Source organism: Camelina sativa, chromosome 16, assembly GCF_030686135.1.
Source record: "Camelina sativa cultivar CO46 ecotype springtype chromosome 16, ASM3068613v1".
In the NCBI taxonomy this organism is placed as follows: domain Eukaryota; kingdom Viridiplantae; phylum Streptophyta; class Magnoliopsida; order Brassicales; family Brassicaceae; genus Camelina; species Camelina sativa.
In genome coordinates this window covers 21,544,098-21,563,081 of record NC_141895.1, presented here as the reverse complement: position 1 = coordinate 21,563,081, position 18,984 = coordinate 21,544,098, and the positions used below count along the sequence as shown (strand labels likewise).

Sequence of the window (18,984 nt, the reverse complement as noted above, 5' to 3'; positions counted from 1 at the left end):
TTTTTTTTACAAAGCTCCACTCGTTTTTAGTTTCAAACTAGTCTGGTTAAATTAATGAATTTAATATTAATTAAATAAAAAGGGAAAAAATTGCCGGATAAAAAATGAAAAATCAAGAGATTTATGTTTAATATAAAAGTGAAAAGTGGTCGTCTCCTACTTTGGCTTAGCCTTTTGCACCAAAAAAAAAAAAACGCTCAAGTGAGAAACCCTAGCCCCCCAAATCTGCTGCACACACACACAGTCGGGAGAACTCGTCGCAGTTGTCGAAAAAATCGGAGAATGCCGACCATCAGTATTGGCAGAGACCGTCTCTTCGCTGCCCTTGGAGAATCCTACAGTAATTTCATTCAATTTCTCTCTTCTACTTTCAAATCTGCTTCTCTTTCTCTCTGATTCCTCGTCTTCTTACTTTTTTTTGGTCTCATCTTTATTTGAAATTTGATAGCTCAGGAAGAGTTCGAGGATCTGTGTTTCCGTTTCGGTATCGAGCTTGATGATGTGGTGAGTGAATGACTGACTTGGTAGAACTGAACATATTTATGGCTCTGATTTTGAATCCTAATTAAGTTTTTTTTTCGTTAATCTTAATCGATGAGTAGACTACTGAGAAGGCAATTATAAGGAAAGAAAAACACATCGAAGAAGAAGCTGATGAAGATGAAGAAATCATCTACAAGATTGAAATCCCTGCCAACAGGTTTCAATTACGACTCCTCCTCTAGCTATTTATGTTGTTGTTGAAGATGAGATAAATTAGGGAATTGATGATTTTTTTTGGTATTTTTGTATCTTATATCTATATATGTAGATATGATTTGCTTTGCCTCGAAGGGCTTGCGCAAGCTCTTCGCGTTTTTAACAAGAAACAGGAGATACCTACGTATATCCTTGCTGACATTAGAAAAGACAAGATGCTTCAGATGAATGTTAAACCTGAGGTTCACTACCATTACCTTCCTGATTTGTTTCCTTGATGATTGAAAAGTTTCTGAATCTATAGTTATTTTTTCCACCTGTTGTAGACATCGACGATTCGTCCATTTGTTGTATGTGCTGTTTTGAGAGGTGTTTCCTTTGACGAGGCTCGCTACAACAGCTTCATTGATCTTCAGGATAAGCTGCATCAGAATATTTGCCGGTAATTCACAGGATCGATTTGGTTTTTGTTGCATCATTGCAGTTATTGGCTTCCATCGGTTTCTAAGGTTCCATTTTCTTCAAATGGTGTGATGTTCATTTATCTTATCTACATATTTCAGGCGAAGATCCCTGGTTGCAATTGGAACTCACGACCTTGATACATTGCAAGGCCCATTCACATACGAGGTAATTATGTGTTATCATCTTTCCTATTCTTGTTTTTATCTCTCTACTGTTTCTCTACATGAACATTTTGTGTATCTGATCTAATTTGGTGTACTTCTCATCATCAAACTTTCAGACAGTCTGTTCCTTTCAATTTATGTGAACACATTCTGTTAGTTGAGCTTTTTCTGTGAGCCATTGACACTGGTCTTTACTATCTTTCAGGCTCTGCCGCCAACGGATATAAATTTTGTACCTTTAAAGCAAGTAAGTCAATATCCTTATGGGTTCATCACCTTCAACTAGTATCTCTGATTAAAATTCTGCCTGGTGTTTCTTGGTCAAATTCTTTAATCATTCTTTCTCCTCTGTTATAATGATATGGTTTTTTTATTTTATTGGTTGAAACATTTAGTCATTCTTCATTTTTGGTACAATATCTCGCAATTACATAGTGAAAATTTAGTTCAGGATGGTTTCATATATGTACCTAATCCTAATTTCGTGGTCGCAGACAAAGAGCTTCAGGGCTGACGAACTAATGGAATTTTACAAGGTAAATAGTTAAACTCTTACTCTGGTCATTATGTTGGGACATTTATTGCTTTTGTGAAATTCTTATTTCTTTGAAGCAAACAATTGACGAAAAATATCCCTGAACTGATACTTGGTGGACATGTATTATGAGTTTAAACAAGTGTTTACATACTGAATAACTACGTAGGCTCTCCGAAGGATTTCCTCTGCAATGTATCCTTATTGTGTGATTGATTGTCTTTACTTTTGTTTGCAGTCAGATATGAAGCTAAAAAAATTTCTACACATAATCGAGAATTCACCCGTCTTCCCTGTATTATACGACAGCAAAAGGTATTTGGTTTTTCCTAGTACCTATTAAATTTAACATTGATGAAGTAAGATGTCTGTCAATCTATAATAATTACTTTCTTGACCAATCACTGTAATTTTCATATCCTAAATGAATTATGTAGTGAAACATAATAAAAGTTCACTTTTGCAGAACTGTGCTGTCGTTGCCACCTATTATCAATGGCGCACATTCTGCAATTACCCTGCAGACAAAGAATGTCTTCATTGAATGCACAGCAACTGATTTGACGAAAGCCAAGACTGTTCTGAATACAATGGTATGTTACAAACAGATCAGAACTACTGCGCTCAGCTGAAAATCAATATCTACTAATCATTCAACATGTTCCAGGTTACAACTTTTTCAGAGTATTGTGAGAGAAAATTTGAGATTGAGCCTGTTGAAGTTACATATGATGACGGGAAGTCATACATCTATCCGGATTTAGCTGTCTATGATATGGAAGTTTCTCTCTCTTATATTACAGACTCAATTGGAGTCTCTTTGGAGGTGGAACAGGTAATAAATACATTTCTGCTGTCAAGTTGTTATAAATGAACCAATCTCATTTCCTTTCTTGAGATGGTTATGTTAGAAACCTTAGCATTTGTATACGGATTTATCCTTCTACCTGTAGCTAGTGTCCATTTAAATCTGTATGCATCATTTGGGTTTACTGCAGAATACAAAGCAAATTCTTACTTCTCATAGCCTGAAAATTTCTGTGATCTGTTTCCCATGTCTGCTGTGTATTTTCCTACTGTCTCAGGTCCCTAAATTCTACTCTGCAATGATTGTAATCATCTTTTCTGTGAAATGGACTTCGTATCTTTCAGGTTACAAGTCTGCTGACCCAAATGCAACTACATGCTGAGCCAGCCAAGTCTAGTGATAACCAATGTGCCATAAAAGTACATGTACCCCCCAGCAGGAGTGACGTTCTCCACCCTTGTGATGTTATGGAGGTATATTTTGACAATCCGAACCTTTTTGTGTTGCTGCCGTTGTGATGATTCTCTATATAACTAATTACTTTACTTATATTTCACCAGGATGTTGCCATCGCCTATGGTTTCAATAACCTTCCAACAAGATCCCCTGCTTCGATAAAACCGCTGCCTTTGAATGAGCTCACCGATCTTCTCAGAATAGAGGTATTAGCACCTCCATTTTGTTTTTGCATCAGCTCATAGTGATCTGTGTTTCACGTGAAGTTAACTTTTAAGCATTTTTTTCTCTTTCTCACGAAGGATATCTATGTATTTTGAATTTTAGATTGCGATGAATGTGTACACTGAGGTGGTAACGTGGCTACTATGTTCGCGCAAGGAAAACTTTGCGATGCTAAATAGAGAGGATGATAACTCAGCAGTAATAATTGAGAACCCGCGGTCTGCTGACTTTGAGGTTCGTCTTGAGTCCTATGGTCATCTCTTTATAAACTTCTTTAATGCTAGTGCTGTGCTAATTGAGGAAAATTGTTTCATTATATGTGGTGATAGGCCATGAGGAGGACTCTCATGCCCGGAATATTGAAAACTGTTGGCTCAAACAAAGACCACCCTAAACCAATTAAGGTAAACATCTCTGGTGACTGATTAGCTAGATATGAGATTTGAATGTTGCTTTGATGACAGAAGTTGTTTCTTTTGGTTCAAAAAGATTTATGAAATCAGTGATGTGGCCATGTTGGATGAGAGCAAAGACGTTGGTGCATCCAATCGACGCCATCTTGCTGCACTACATTGTGGTGCCACTTCTGGATTTGAGGTATGGATTTCCTTTTGTTAGCCATATGGTATCTTCAATATATTAACATATATGTTCACAACTTAATCAATTGATATGATTTCTCGGTACGATTCTTGATTCAGCTTATCCATGGCCTCGTCGATAGAATCATGGAAGTGATGGCAATCCCATTTGTACCGGTCAATGACAATACGGGATACTATATAAAGCTCTCTCAAGTAAGCTCTCTCCATTCCATCCACAAGCATCTAATGCTTTCTCATAATCGACTCGCTCAAGATCCTAATCTCTCTGTCTCTCTCTCTATTGCGTTCTGTAACAGGAGCCTGAGTTTCTACCGGGCAGGCAAGCTAGCATCGTTGTCCGAGGGAAACAAATTGGCAACTTCGGGATAGTGCATCCACAGGTACACCCATATGTGTATGCTTGTTAAAATCCAAAAACTTGCATTAATTATTTGTTTACAATTGTTTTCTGTCTTTTATTTTGTTTCGTTCAGGTTTTGAACAACTTTGACATCCCTGATCCATGCTCTTTCGTGGAGATAGACGTCGAAGCCCTCTTATAGAAAAGAAACCAACCAAGTGTTCTCATCTGGTTCTTGTTGTCTCTGTGATTTACAAACATTTAACTACTCAGTTGTTTTTGACCCCATTTGTTATAATCAATTTTTATATTCCCAACTTTTTCTCGATTATCATATGATTTTGAAAGAAACGTGTTTTTAAAAAGTGATGTTAAGAAGGAATCAATAATATATGGCCAAAAATTTAAAGCTGACTAATCTAGATTCTTAGAAACTAAAGAAAAAGAATCTAAAACCTAAAAAAAGTGGTCTACTCTTCTAATTTAAGAAAATACAGTCTAATGTAGATTATTATTTCCCCTAATCTTTATAAACGTCAAGTAGTTTGATCTTATAGGTGGCGTTGAAAATGTCTACGAGACGTAATGAAGATTATTTTGGCACTATTGTGTATGTGTATGTGTATGTGTATGTGTATGTAGATACGTAATATTTACATACGTATAACAGAACGGGACTTGACGTGTTTATTTTTAAGGGACTTAACGAGTTAAATTCTTTCGATTCAAGTGTTCATATATACAATTTAAGAAAAGTACATAATACACGTGATCGTCTTTGCTCTAATAAAATATGTATCGATATGAAATGGACCAAGGTCAAAAGCAACCTCTGATGATGCCACACTCCGCGGCTGCCGCAAAACAAAACAACACCTCAATTCTCAATATTATATGTAAATCTTTTTTTCAAATATACTCAAGTATTTGGGATCCAAAATTCTTGTATATATATTGAAACACCTGAAATCATGATTACATTTCTCTCTTTTTCGTTGCTTAATCTTTTTCAATCACACATTTGTCTTCGTATGGTAAGAAAAGGAAACTAAAAGTCAAAAGTATTTTACATTCAAATTCAATATTTCACCGTTACTTCCTTCTAATATGTTTCACACTTTGAAGATATATTTGAATATTTTCATTCATTCCAATTTTCTTTTTTTACTTTCTTTAGTCACTAGCCGGTTAGATTGAATTGAATGCATTGATCTCGTTCATATTATTCTCATTCAAATCCAAATATATTTCTGTAATGATGAAGTCTAGCGCAACTTGAAGTTCCAAGTCAAATTAGTTAAACCAACTTGCTACCAAGTGAGTAGTTCACTTCGGGGTTCAATTTCAATTATATTTTGAAATCACATATACAATCCGCATCACTGTATAAACAAACATATGTAAAAGTATAATTACCATAGTTTGCTACCCCCTCTAGAAGCAATTGATGAACATTAATAAGATAAGTGAATTTGAAGATTTTCTACTTCATGTCACATCGTGCTAAATGTGACAACGGACCGCTACTATAACACAGTTCACATCTTTATTTAAGCTAACGTTTTTCTTTCTTAACCTGTGTACGGGTCAAGTGTCACTAATTTCGGAGTGAACATGTTTTTGATAAAAAGAAATTTCCCGTAAGCCTATCATTTTGCATAAAATATCCAAAGCTAAATCCAAATGACAATAGTTGCAACATTTTCTCTGAAGTAGAATCAAACTCCGAATCTCACGGATTTAGGCTATAAAACCCAAATTACACTCGACCACGCACGCGAATTTGTTTGAGCCAACTTTGTTCATAATTAAGATGCATCACTTTTCTCATCAAACTATTAACGATTGCCAAACTATAGATATCCCTTTTTCCAATGAAAAGCTGCATAACTTTTATATTATTATAGCTTTCATATCTCCTTAAAATCAGATTCCTCAAAAAAAAAAAAAAAAGCTCTGCGAAACTATTTTTAATGATACTATAGTTTATAGGATTGAAGAAAAATGAGAGACTAGGTTAACGAATAAATATTAGAAAATGAAATCGAGAAACGAATTTTTCAATAGAGGGTTTAATTTATGGCAATGAAGTTGTTGCCATGTCGCTCTCAAGAAACTTTAAAATGTTGAAAAGTAAATTATTAATAATAATGAACAAATTGACCTTAACGAAAAAACAAATCTTCGTTCTCTTCGTATATAACTACTATTTTGAAAGTGCACCATCTCATACGGCTACCACGTAGTATTTTGAATTTGATTCACACAAAATAAAATACAATTTGAACATAATTTTCTTGCGCATGCAACATATATTTTAAGAGTGACACGACACAATCAGATTTAGTGGAAGTCTTTTTTTTTATTGGATATACAAAATTTAGTGGAATTCTTATTTAAATATAAAAAGCAAACTTGGATTTTCTTTATCTTCAGAAGAAATTAAACAAAAATGGTATATCAGTACAGTTGAATTTATGAATTTATTAACCACAGTTGTTATATATATTAATCATAATACAAGGAAAAAAAAAAGAATAGATTTGACAATAGTGATTGTATTTTTCCCCTTGAACAACTCAGCCTAACGGAGAAAACAAAGTGTACAAGTCAATGGTGTGGCCAAAGGTATTATTGGCTTACATTCCAACTTCACAAAAAGAGAGAAAAGTAATCCAACCTCTTATTATTTTGTTCGTTAAATTACTCCAACTGATTAATATTGTTATTGACAGAACTAACATTATATATTTGACAGAAGCAACCATTTCTTCTAGATGAAAATGAATATATGATACATATATAACCAATTTATTAACAACTTACAAGTGTATGATAAGTAGTCCATTAAGCACAAAAAAATAGTATGAGATGGCTTGAGATAGTCAAAGTATTTTCTAATAGATCCAAAGATGATTTCTTGCCTCCGGAAGTGTCCACGTAATATAATAACACACACCTTAGCTATCTATCTATTTTGAGAATTTTGGTCTAAAATTATCATATAACTAATCAAAATATTAGATTGGGATTTAAAAAAGTAAAACAAATAAAGTAAAGTACAAAAATTGGAGTCATATTAGAACCAGAAATTTTATTTTTAGTGATTTAGAAAACTATTTTATGCAAAAAATAATGAAATAGTGTTTAAGAAAAACCTTATTCATTTGCATATTTTATTCACATTGATTTATACATCTTGGATGGCTTTATAAGACTACAGACTTACTTTATGGAGTCTTCACCCATCTCTCACCTCTCTCTTTCTCTCTCTCTCTCTCTCTCTCTCCAATTTCTAACCATTTTCAAAGAAGCTTCATAATTCTCTATATATATTTCATTCAGAAAAAAATATAAACCATAAATCAAAATATAGACAAAATCTGGTGTAAAAAAACACAGAGAGACTCTTTCAGTTCAAATGAAACCAATGAGATTTTCTTGGAAAAATATATGTCTTCCCATAAGCTGCATCAATAATAACACAAACCAGAAGACTACAACAAACCCATCAAAGGAAAGACTTCTTCTGCTCTCCAGACAGAACTCTGTTCCAAGCAAAGTCTACATGTCTGATTTCAGCAATTCAACCATCTCACTCAACGACCTCTCCAGCTCTTTCCTCGTAAACGTTCACATCTTCACCTACGAAGAGCTCAAAACGATCACACAAGGCTTCTCAAAGTATAATTACCTTGGTGAAGGAGGATTCGGGGAAGTCTACAAAGGTTTTGTTGATGATAGCTTCAAGACTGCTTTGAAAGCTCAGCCTGTTGCTGTTAAGGCCTTGAAACGAGAAGGTGGACAAGGCCATAGAGAATGGCTGGTAATGATTTATCTACATCTGCATATTGTTGAATCATACATTTCAAGTATTATAGTACAAGGTAATATGAGAATGGTATCATAAAAACTAATGAAAAAAAAAAAACGTTTCTTTGAGATTCTGCAGGCTGAAGTTGTAATCCTTGGTCAGTTGAAGCATCCCCATCTGGTGAATTTGATAGGATACTGCTGTGAGGATGATCACAGGCTTCTAGTCTACGAATACATGGAACGAGGCAATCTGGAAGAACATTTATTTCAAAGTGAGTCCGTTAAAAGACCAAAATCATACTAGAATTCAAAACAAGATGCAGATTACTAACAATATGAGTACTATTTGGTGCAATGCAGAGTATGGTGGAGCCTTGCCTTGGTTAACAAGAGTGAAGATTCTACTTGGTGCTGCGAAAGGCCTTGAGTTCCTTCACAAACAAGAGAAACCTGTCATATACAGAGATTTTAAGCCTTCCAACATCCTCTTGAGCTCGGTAATTCGAATGCTTCTCGTCTTATATTTTCATTACTAAATATCTATTGTTATGTCAAATAACTTGAAGTTTCATATCTGAAACTTACAGGACTTCAGCTCTAAGCTTTCAGATTTCGGATTAGCCACAGATGGATCAGAGGAAGAAGACTCAAACTTTACCAAAAGTGTAATGGGCACAGAAGGCTATGCAGCTCCAGAATACATCTCAGCAGGTTAAAGAAAGAACATAAAGATAAGGCTACTTGCTATAAACCACATAGCCGTTGCATTCTTAGCTTACATGCTTCATGGTGCATTTCAGGTCATCTGACGACAATGAGCGACGTGTTCAGTTTCGGGGTGGTGCTTTTGGAGATGCTAACAGCTAGAAACGCGGTTGAGAAGTACCGGGCAAAGAAAGGAAGGAACCTGGTGGAATGGGGAAGGCCCATGTTAAAGGATCCAAACAAGCTTGAACGGATCATAGACCCGAGTCTTGAAGGGAAGTACTCGGTTGAAGGCATCAGGAAGGTAGCTGTTTTAACTTACCAATGCCTGAGCCACAATCCTAAGTCACGACCCACTATGACCACTGTAGTCAAGACCCTACAGCCTATTCTAGACCTCAAAGACATCCAAAACGGACCGTTTGTGTACATAGTTCCGGTGGCAGGTTCAATTGAAGTTCACGACATCAAATGTAAAGATGATGTCAAAGTCGTAAAAGAGGAAACGGAGAAGGAGGCAAAAGTCTGCCCACGACGTCAAGCTGGTCGAAGGAAAAGACGTAAACACAAGGCAATGAAGTCTCGCGCAGTGTATTCAGACACTGCTTTGTACAAGAGTCTAGGAAGCAGTTTATATACCCCAGCCAACTAAATCATGGACAGAAAGCAAAATTGTTTAATTTTTATACAGGTATAGATACTAGGATACGTTAGTATACATGGAAAATACCAAAAAGGTTGTGTTAGAATAAATGAAAACACCATAAGGTTTCATGACACTCTGCAGATGTTGTGATAGAAACGTAGCTTAAAAAGTGAGCTACATAGATATTTAGCAGTCATTTTTCAATTTTGTAACCTCAGATGTATAAGTCTGAATTGTATGCGTGTTCAAAAGGGACAGTATTACTTGGAATCTTTTTCACCACAGAGACTCAACATCAAATCCTAAATTGACTGTAGTTCACCAACTAAGAATTTCAGTGGTAAGCTTGTTTTTCCTAGTCAATGTTTTAGAATCTTGGTACATACGCAAGCATGCTCATAATTCAGACAAAAATAATTTCATATGAAGCCAAGAATTAGATCACATACCTTGGTCATGAAGAAAGACTTCTCAATCTTACCAAACCCCACTCAAAAAGACGTGTAGGAAAACTCTTCTGTGGTTGCTTTCGTCTCCTCTAATTTCTACATGGTCCTGATTGGCAAACGAACAATAAGAAGCAGACATTTGGTGGATCAGTCTATTTCTATGGTGACTTCAATACCTAACAGGTTATGTCACTAATCAAAACTGAAGCAATACAGAGAACTGTGATGAATCGTGAAAGTGATGTTACAATACAGAGAAACTAGATTATCGAATTTTCATGAGATCAGTAAAACGTTACAGATCTACTACTGGTACTGGCTTACAATCATCACTTAACTTCAAGTTCTATAAGACACTGAAACATATAATTCTATATATGCAATAAACTAGAAGACACGTTACAGATCTACTACTGGTACTGGCTTCCAAGTTCAGTAGCTAGACAATGATGTGGAATCTACTCAATACCTCAAATTTATTGAATACTGATATATTGAATGTAATTTTTCTCTAACATTACACCTAGGATTCTTTACAACGAGCTCAAATTAGTAACACTAGAAGGCATTCCAGAAAATCTTCAAGCTTGAGTGCCACACTGAAGCAAAAAGACTTCCAAATACCAAATATCTCCAACTAGATCAACTTTTTCTTTCTTTTCCTCCTAGGCTTCTTTTTGACTACTCGGTTCTTAGCATCCTCATCAGTTTGATCTCGTAACCAGTCCGCATGATACTTCTCATCGTATGGAACAATCTCTCCATCGAGAAACGGCTCTCCTGCAGTAAACAATACATGTTTAAGCGGTAAAAAAATAGTACTGCAGGTACTAAATTTAAAGGCTAAACCTCCTTCTGTCCACAAAAGAAACCCAAAAATTTGATTTATGGGTCAAAAATTCGATTTTTTTCGTAAGAAAATCCAGCCACTAGAAGAATATGTAGATTCATACAAGCAACCACAAACAGAGCCAACAAAAGGAAACAAAATTTAAGCATCAAATCAAACCTCCATATCGATTGTCACCATCAACTATAAATGAATCTGGTAGAACCCATCTAACATCAGGCAGAGCTGCAATCAAATACAAGCACAAGTTACAGCAAAACTAGGAATTACATGAAAAAAAATTCCAAAGTAAGATAAGAAGACGAGATTTTAAGGGTCCAATGTAGTTGATACATCTAATCTTGTAAGTCAAAGGTTCATGAACCCTGCAGCCAAATGCATAATAGTACTTTGTGGATACAGAGTATATCGATGTCTTCGCTTCTTTTTCGCTACACACACACACAACAAAGCAACCTCAAAATCAACATATATACCCCAAAAAAAAAAGATTCGATTTTTATGGTTTTTGATTGCAATATATCGCTAAAGTTAGAGTCTTTTGATAAGTTACCTCCCAAGAGCCATGGCTAGGGTTTTGACAAAGCCTTGGACGATGTGATCACGAGGTGGGTATCCATTGGGAGGCTTCATGAGCACAAGCCAGTGCTTGTAATCGCATCCCTCGACTAAACTCGGCACCGGTGGTATTATTAACTCAGAGCAACGAGTCGCATCCGAGTTAACAGAACCGGAGCTGCCGGAGAACGGAAATAACGGAGCAACTCGAAACCGGACGGCCGCCGTCAAGTTTAACGGTCTTCGGATGATGATGCTCGCCATTGATATGGTTCAACAATAAACGTGAGAGCCTCCAAGTGAGTTAGAGGTTCCGCTTCTTTCTACGTTTCAGTTCAGAGACCGTAAACCGATATATGGTTTGCTTTTGGTTCGGTTTTCAGATTTTATCAGTAGGAGCTGAACCAATTTAGTTTGGTTTTGATTTGGTTCGATGATATTATATTTCAATTGATATTACAGATATTCCAATTTAAAGAAATATTTATAGCTAAAAGAATTAAAAAAAAAATTGGTTATACAGTTCGAATTAGTTATGTAAGTGGTATTTAGATCTATAGTATTATCATATCTAGGATTAATTAAGATCACATAAAGATCTCGTCTGTTCCGTAAGAAAAAGCCTAAACGCAATCTAAATTGATGATATCAAACTTTTTTATAATTACTATTACTAATCTTTTTTTTACAACAATTACTCTTACTAATCATATGAATTATTTCTATAAATTTATTATAATAAATTGTAATATACCACTTCTTTGCGAGTCCTATTAAAAAAAGATAAGATTATTTTTAGATTTATGAAAAAGAAGTTTCTAACATTTTTACCAATTAATGATGAAAGTTTAAAAATGAAAATAAAATTAACCATAAATTAAATAAAATTATTGATTACCGGAAGTCCACAATAATAAAACACGGTGATATTAGATAATAGATATCATAACGGCGTATTTCGACGATATCAGGATTGATAGGTAGGAATTTTCTTCTTTCTCTTTATCTTTAGTTTCAAGAAATGCTAATGTAAGTGCGGATTCTTTGGCACGCCAAGCGCGTACATCTCCGCATCATGTTCTGTTTGTAAACAATTTCCCACCCAATTGGCTCGTTTGAGCTGATCTGTTGTTGACAAAAAAAAAAAGAAAAAGATATCATAATTGCCTCTTATTAGACTTTGTCTAGGATTTTCTTCAATTACCACCTCCTGCAAAACTGAATTACAACTACTCTACTCAATAAACAAATCAGTTGAAAAAAGTAATGAATAGAACTTTAAGATTAGTCTCATCTGTTTTTAACTTGGAATCAGATTTTGTATATAGTTTTTGATGATTGGTATTATTTGTGGTTGTTTAGGGTTAATAAACTGTGTAGGACTAATTTATCAATTTATCAAAACAAAAAAATTTAGCCATGTAGACATAGTTTTGTATTGAATTGTTTGGGTTATGTGTTTTAGGAAATGTGATTTCAACTGAAATAAGATTTAATATAGAGCTGAAGAAAATTGATATGGAGGATTCCAATATTGGGCATTAGTTGTGCATACCACATGTGATAGAAATCAAGTAGTTCATAAAAAAATTCTCACAAATTACTTTAGCAAATTTTAGAACTTCAAATATTGTAACCGCACATGTTTAAGGATATCAAGAAACTAAAGTTTTTATTGGTTTTGGTTTTTGAAAATGGTTTTTGGTTTTAGGTTTTCCAAAAAAAAATATTTATAACCATAAGTTTTTGAGAAAAATGATGTTTAAAAATCTAAATTTTGAAATTTTTTTACAAATTTCTAAAAGAGTTCGAAATCCCATTTTGTATGTTTTTGAGAGTCCTATGTTTTAACTATTCAATTGTAATAGTTAAAATATTTCATAAATGCTTTAAAATAAGAAATAAAGATAAAACAAAAAGACTAAACAAATTACAATTGAAGAAAGCAAAATTCAAAAACCATGATCCAAAATCCAAAAATCATAACAAAAAAAAACAAAAACTACAAAACATACTAATAAATATATATAGATATATAAATATATATATATATATATCTACTAGTTAAAAATTATGCACAGAGGCTAGAACCTAAAACCAACTCATATGTCATGAAATAGTTAAAAACATAATACGTACATGGTTTTTTTTTTTTTTGAGGGCAATGTTCGTATATTGAACATTAGTATATCAGCAAATAAACCCTACAAATTATTTGCTTCAAAAATCTATTTATTTACTAAATAAGCTATACTTAAAATATAACACTTCTAAATCGATACACTATTAGGCACGCCTCTACAAGTAACACCCGGTTCAGAACTCGGAGCCATCAACTCATACGGCAAAACCCCGGCTCCACACCGGTTCCTACGGCTAGGATCACTATTCCTCTTCTCTATCTCCTTCTCTATCCGTCCTATCTCCGCCGAGAATCCATAAAACGCATCTACGATCTCAGCATCTCCGGTCCATATCGATGGCTGTTGTCTCTCTCCGATATACTCCTCATCAGGCGAATGCGTCGACAGTGTATCAACCACCGCCATAAACTTCGTCGTCTGTAACAAACTCGGCATCGACGAGAAAAAATACTTTTGAGGATCTTCCATAAAACTCGCGAACTCGGGGTCTGACTCGTCGGGAATCAACCGCCGCATCAACGGTGGCCGGTTCGGGACGTAACCACCGTAAGGATATTGTCCGAAGTTGAGAGCAGCGTGTTGTGCTGACGCGAGCCAGACGATGGTGGTGATGATGGAGACGAGGTCTTCGACGGTGGAAAGCTCCGGCCACCAATCAGCGTCGCGGTGGTCGGCGTGACCAACATTGATCGATTCTGAGTACCAGGCTTGGAGCTCTGTATCGGTTTGGATTAAGTTCGAGTTTGCGTAATAACGTTCCACGTAGGTTCGGACCCAGGTTTGGATTGCGGACCATAATAAGAGACCATCGTTGGCGTATGGGTAATCTTCGACAAGTAATTTCAAACCATGTGGTTGTGTTGAGTCAGGAACAGCCATTCCCCTGAAAATATAAAATAAAATAAAAATTTAGATTCTATACAACAACAATTATTACAAGAAAATAAACCAAATTTAACCAGACAAAAAAATATCTATCTTAGTAGTACTACTATATTATTTCCATTACTATGGCTACTACATTATTACTATAAGTTTTGTTAGATTTATACATTTAGTTTAACACTAAGTTATAAATTGAGCTCAACGGTTAGTTTAGCGGATATTGAATTACCTTCGGATGAGATCAGCAGGGAGACCTTCCATATCGAACCGCCATTTGTTTTTGTAAGCAGCGGAACTAATCTCTAGACCGTATTGACCAGCTGTGAAGCACGATTCAATCACACCGTCCGCACTGATCAAGGTTTGTCGTGCCACGGCATTGATTTCCAAAGTGTACCTCATGTGAGGGTCTAATAATTTGAATATCGGATGCATTGCGCTCAGTTGTCTATGAGCAGCTAATATAAACGGCTCCAAACACGCATGGGTACGTAACCAATGATTGACAAGCTGGTGGACACCAGCGTCATTGGACCCAACGTGGGCCTTAGCTAGCTGCCACATCCAGTTGGAGGTTGCGTCTACAGGAGGTGTGACCACGCGCTTGGATTTTCGGTTTGAGCCTGATTGAGAGGGAAGGCTTAGCTCAATGGCTATAGGCTTGAGTGTACCAAGACGGGTCAAGAACAATATAGTTCGAGTCGCGTAAGCCTTACGTCCATCGAGCGAGTTGATTCGATCTAGAAACGGTAAGTATATGTCATGGTAGTCCACCATAAACAGTCGGTTCCTCTCTACCGCCTAAGGTTCAACACAAAAAAAAAAAGAGATTAAAATCAGTAATTTACTCCAAAAAAAAATAATTTTATAGTGTATAAGTTATTGAAGATCATGTATATTCGTACTTGTTGTACGGTTAAGCCGTCAAGGTGACCGATGATGTGGTCTTCGGTGAGAGCGGAGTGAAGAAGACCTGGTCCATAGATTTCGGGGTCAAGGTTGCTGACCGGTGGGTAAGTTGTGACTCGTTCTATGTTGACTGGGTTTATTCCAGCTATGGCTTGACGTGCGAACTCGTCATCTCTAAGCCATGCGTATTTATCCTCTACATTAAAGTAAAAAAGAGTCATTAGATAATTTTAACTACTAAGATGATTCAAGTAAGCAGTTTAGATAGCTAATATAAACCAGAAACGCGCTTTTACTTAATTAAACTATGTAACTACCACCACTATACAAATTTAAACTTTTAGTGGAAAACGAATAAACAAATAAATTAAGCACGTGAATCTTATTTCTTTTTAAAGGGAATCGAAGGGGAAGTTCCAAATACACACAGCAGTAATGTACCTATAGGCTATAGCAAACCATAAAATAAAGGTAAAAAGTTGGTAATGATTGGTCCTTAAACGGTATGTGATTGCACATGTGTTAAACTTATGAACCTCGAATTATCATGTAGATATAAACGAGTTAATGACATAATTAATAGATATGGTAGCTGTAAAAAAAAAAGCTGTTAGAAGTAATTAATGTGCTTACTTGAAACTATTTTAGGAGTGTCGTATCTAAGCAGTCCTTCGCTAGATTTGTGGAGGCTAGTGACGATCTTAGGCAAAGGGAATTTCTTGAACATATCATCTTGAAACCCTAACTTGAGAAGTAAGCCTTCTTTGTAAAGACTATCGATCTCACCGAAGTTAGCGAAGTCCTCAGCCAAAATACTCGCTTTTAACGAAGGTATAAGGTTATGTAAAACAGCTTTAAGTCTACACGCAGCAAAAGTGTTCTGCTTAGACTCTTCGAACTGCTCATCTCTTGGCACATACATCGGTAACGGTTTCTCCACCCGCCTCTCGGACATCAGATCCGTGTCTGTTGAAGACCGGCCGGTTCGACAGCGTCTAGGGTAAGGAAAGTCCCGACCACCAAATGTGGGACGGGATAGTTCACGAGATATGTCTGGATTTCCTATGTCGTTGTAGACATCAAAATCATAGATTCTGTCTGATAGTTTCCTCTCTCCTTTCCCATTTCCTCTTAGATTCGCCAACTCTTTCTCCCTTAATGTTCTTAGACCGGAAGGTGTCTCGTTCGGCAAGTAAGGCTGCGTAAATTTCCAACAACAGTTAATTTTTCTATCCAAAATATATAGTTGGACGTCACAGTTGTTAATAAAAGACAATATTGGGACTTTGGACCCACCATGATATATGACTATATGATATTTATGATCACATTTAATACGTTATGTTGATGGTTTTGATTAAAGATTTAATTAATTACCTGATTAGTAAAGAAAATTCGTTTGGATGGATGGTCTTTTTGGGATTGGACCCAAGAGTTGCAAGGGAAGTGAACAGGGCCACATGCGAAACCTTCGATGGTGATGCTCTCAAGGAAGAACTCTTTTTGGTGTTTGTTGGTCACCATGATGGCTCCCGGCGAACCAAAGGCCGAATCAACCATGAACTCCGCCGAGTAATGGACTCTCTCCGCCTTTAAATTCGATTTCTTTGACCAGTCTTTCAATACCGCCGCTTTACTCTTCTTTGGCTCATTCGTTTCTGTTACAAAGTTTGACAAATAAAGAATTGGGTAAATTAGTCTAAAGAAACTAAATATTCAAAGTTTGACCAAATAAAACTAGTAATGTTTTTTAATGACTTACTTGGATCAACTTCGGTGCTAATAAGCTCCAAGACGACGTTCCTACCGATTTTATCAGTAAAAGCATCCAAATGTTTAACCAAAGTTTCTTTAAAATCCTCTTTGTTCTTGTTTCTCACCGTTGCAACCGCTCTCACCTTAAACTTCACCGCTTTCTCCTCCTCTTCCTTCTCCTGTTTTCTACCGACGGTGTTGATACGCAGCGTTTTAACCAAATCCTCGCTGATGGCCGCCACGATGCTGCCTGAGTTGTTAGCAGCTCTCATGGGTCTCGGCTCAAAAGGGTTGATAGAGAACTGCGTCTTCTGTGTCCTCTTCTTGATGGAGAAACGCGATTGAAACGGAAGTGATGATCTTTCGAAGATCAGACGAGAACCCATTATCTCATTAGCTAGGGCCATTTTTAACAAATTAGTACTACTATTTAATCTAAATCTGAGTGTTTTTGTTGATGAGATGGTAGAAAAGATAAAAATAATAATAAAAAAAAAGCTTCAAGAATTGAGTTTGAGAGCTTTCTTTATTTGGTGCGTTCTTGATTACAAATAAGCGGCAGGTCACAGCTATTTATATGCCTTATAAGTCAGAGAGAGAGAGAGTAGAGAGACCAAAAGGAAAGAGACTTTTTTCGCCGTCCACACGTTTTTTTAATTGGAATATTCGTAGTTACTTGTCTTCTTTCATTTCGTCAAATCATATTTTTATTCCTCTCTAAATTAGTAACAAAAACACGAGAATTATTCAAAACTTGTTGTTAGATTTTCTGAAAAATGTTCAACTTCAACATAAGGTAACTTTTAACACTATTACTATTAAACAAAACAAAAACCTAAAAACAAAGAGAGAATTATTGATACCTTCGAAAAATATATTCTTCGAGTGATTATTTTTTTTAAATTATTCTTTCGAGTGACTTTGCTTTAAACAAAATTTACAAAAAGATTATATATAAATAAATATATACATAGATATTTTTGTCAACATTTTTATATATTAAAAAAAAGAGCTTCACAAAAAAAGAAGAAGAAGGAAGATCTCGTAATTGAGTCAAAACAGAGTTCCGGAGTCATCAGACACGAACGCGTCTTAAAAAAAAAAGTTGTGAAGGAAGCAAACGAGGAAGTTAATAATGACTCTTGAATGACAATAATACCCCTACTCTTTCCTGAATTGGTGTTTATATATCCCCGGGGATCGTCATGTAAAGTTGACATTTCCTTTTACTTTCTTTTTTTATTTAAATAAATAAATAAAGATCACCACAAGGCACAAAGTGAAGTAAATTAATAATTCGAGCATCGGACTTTGAAGATCGGTTTGTGATAGTTTAATGAAACAGTGGCTTTGATGATTATATCTTGGGCTCCATGCCTCCATCATAGAAAGTTGCTCATGTGCCGGACATATATATCTTTGGCATACATTCAGTGTAAATTTACTATTCAGAACATGTCCATAGAGTACTGTAATATCAAACTGTATATCGGGTTAATAAAATCACATGAACTCTCGCCAGCTTCGAAAGAAAATGCATTCGAAATAGATATCAAGATCAAACAACAAGTTATATTACATTATCTGTAAGTTGATTATTAGATGATATCTAGTTTTTGTCACAATGAATCGAGTATCATATCGTTTAGTTAAAGATTACCGTATAATTAGTTCTACGTATACATCCATTTATATTTCATAAAATTATCTCCGATCCGAGAAGCTAAATTGCTCACGTTTTTAGTATATTATCCACAAATGTATCATCTCGATATGCATGGCAAAATCTTATCAAAATCAGAAGTTTATATTAATTCGTGATGTATATCATCGATCGTCATAAATTATAAAACTAATTAAGCTGATATACATGTATGCAAGCCGACGTTTCAAAAGTTCGATCGATAATACTTCAACTTTGTTTTCATCTGCAGCTCGATCGTTTTTTCCTCTCTTTATCTTCTTTGATT

General features: G+C 35.5%; 4 protein-coding genes across 4 annotated transcripts; 2 read left to right on the top strand and 2 right to left on the bottom strand.

Moving 5' to 3' along the window:
- The first annotated feature begins 1 nt into the window (after nt 1).
- Nucleotides 2–4,616, top strand: LOC104751104 (phenylalanine--tRNA ligase beta subunit, cytoplasmic). The gene is made up of 19 exons (XM_010472980.3): nt 2–340; nt 449–504; nt 603–700; nt 812–941; nt 1,026–1,141; nt 1,263–1,329; nt 1,534–1,575; nt 1,823–1,864; nt 2,102–2,178; nt 2,330–2,456; nt 2,531–2,698; nt 3,016–3,144; nt 3,232–3,333; nt 3,455–3,586; nt 3,682–3,756; nt 3,842–3,949; nt 4,054–4,149; nt 4,254–4,337; nt 4,431–4,616. The coding sequence occupies exons 1-19, from the start codon at nt 124–126 to the stop codon at nt 4,497–4,499; spliced, it is 1,935 nt and encodes a 644-aa protein (XP_010471282.2). The 5' UTR covers nt 2–123; the 3' UTR covers nt 4,500–4,616.
- A 2,886-nt stretch (nt 4,617–7,502) lies between these two features.
- On the top strand, nt 7,503–9,746 carry LOC104751103 (putative receptor-like protein kinase At1g72540). The gene is made up of 5 exons (XM_010472979.2): nt 7,503–8,123; nt 8,250–8,385; nt 8,474–8,610; nt 8,701–8,824; nt 8,914–9,746. The coding sequence occupies exons 1-5, from the start codon at nt 7,719–7,721 to the stop codon at nt 9,468–9,470; spliced, it is 1,359 nt and encodes a 452-aa protein (XP_010471281.2). The 5' UTR covers nt 7,503–7,718; the 3' UTR covers nt 9,471–9,746.
- A 626-nt stretch (nt 9,747–10,372) lies between these two features.
- Nucleotides 10,373–11,773, bottom strand: LOC104753800 (multiple organellar RNA editing factor 7, mitochondrial-like). The gene is made up of 4 exons (XM_087490116.1): nt 11,317–11,773; nt 11,097–11,194; nt 10,923–10,988; nt 10,373–10,693 (listed from the first exon to the last, which is right to left on the bottom strand). Exons 1-4 carry the CDS (start codon nt 11,583–11,585, stop codon nt 10,551–10,553), a joined length of 576 nt encoding a protein of 191 aa, XP_087346242.1. The 5' UTR covers nt 11,586–11,773; the 3' UTR covers nt 10,373–10,550.
- A 1,762-nt stretch (nt 11,774–13,535) lies between these two features.
- LOC104751101 (lipoxygenase 4, chloroplastic) lies at nt 13,536–18,082 on the bottom strand. The gene is made up of 6 exons (XM_019237588.2): nt 17,022–18,082; nt 16,637–16,917; nt 15,893–16,457; nt 15,256–15,455; nt 14,580–15,151; nt 13,536–14,348 (listed from the first exon to the last, which is right to left on the bottom strand). The coding sequence occupies exons 1-6, from the start codon at nt 17,419–17,421 to the stop codon at nt 13,592–13,594; spliced, it is 2,775 nt and encodes a 924-aa protein (XP_019093133.2). The 5' UTR covers nt 17,422–18,082; the 3' UTR covers nt 13,536–13,591.
- Between the last annotated feature and the right edge of the window lie 902 nt (nt 18,083–18,984).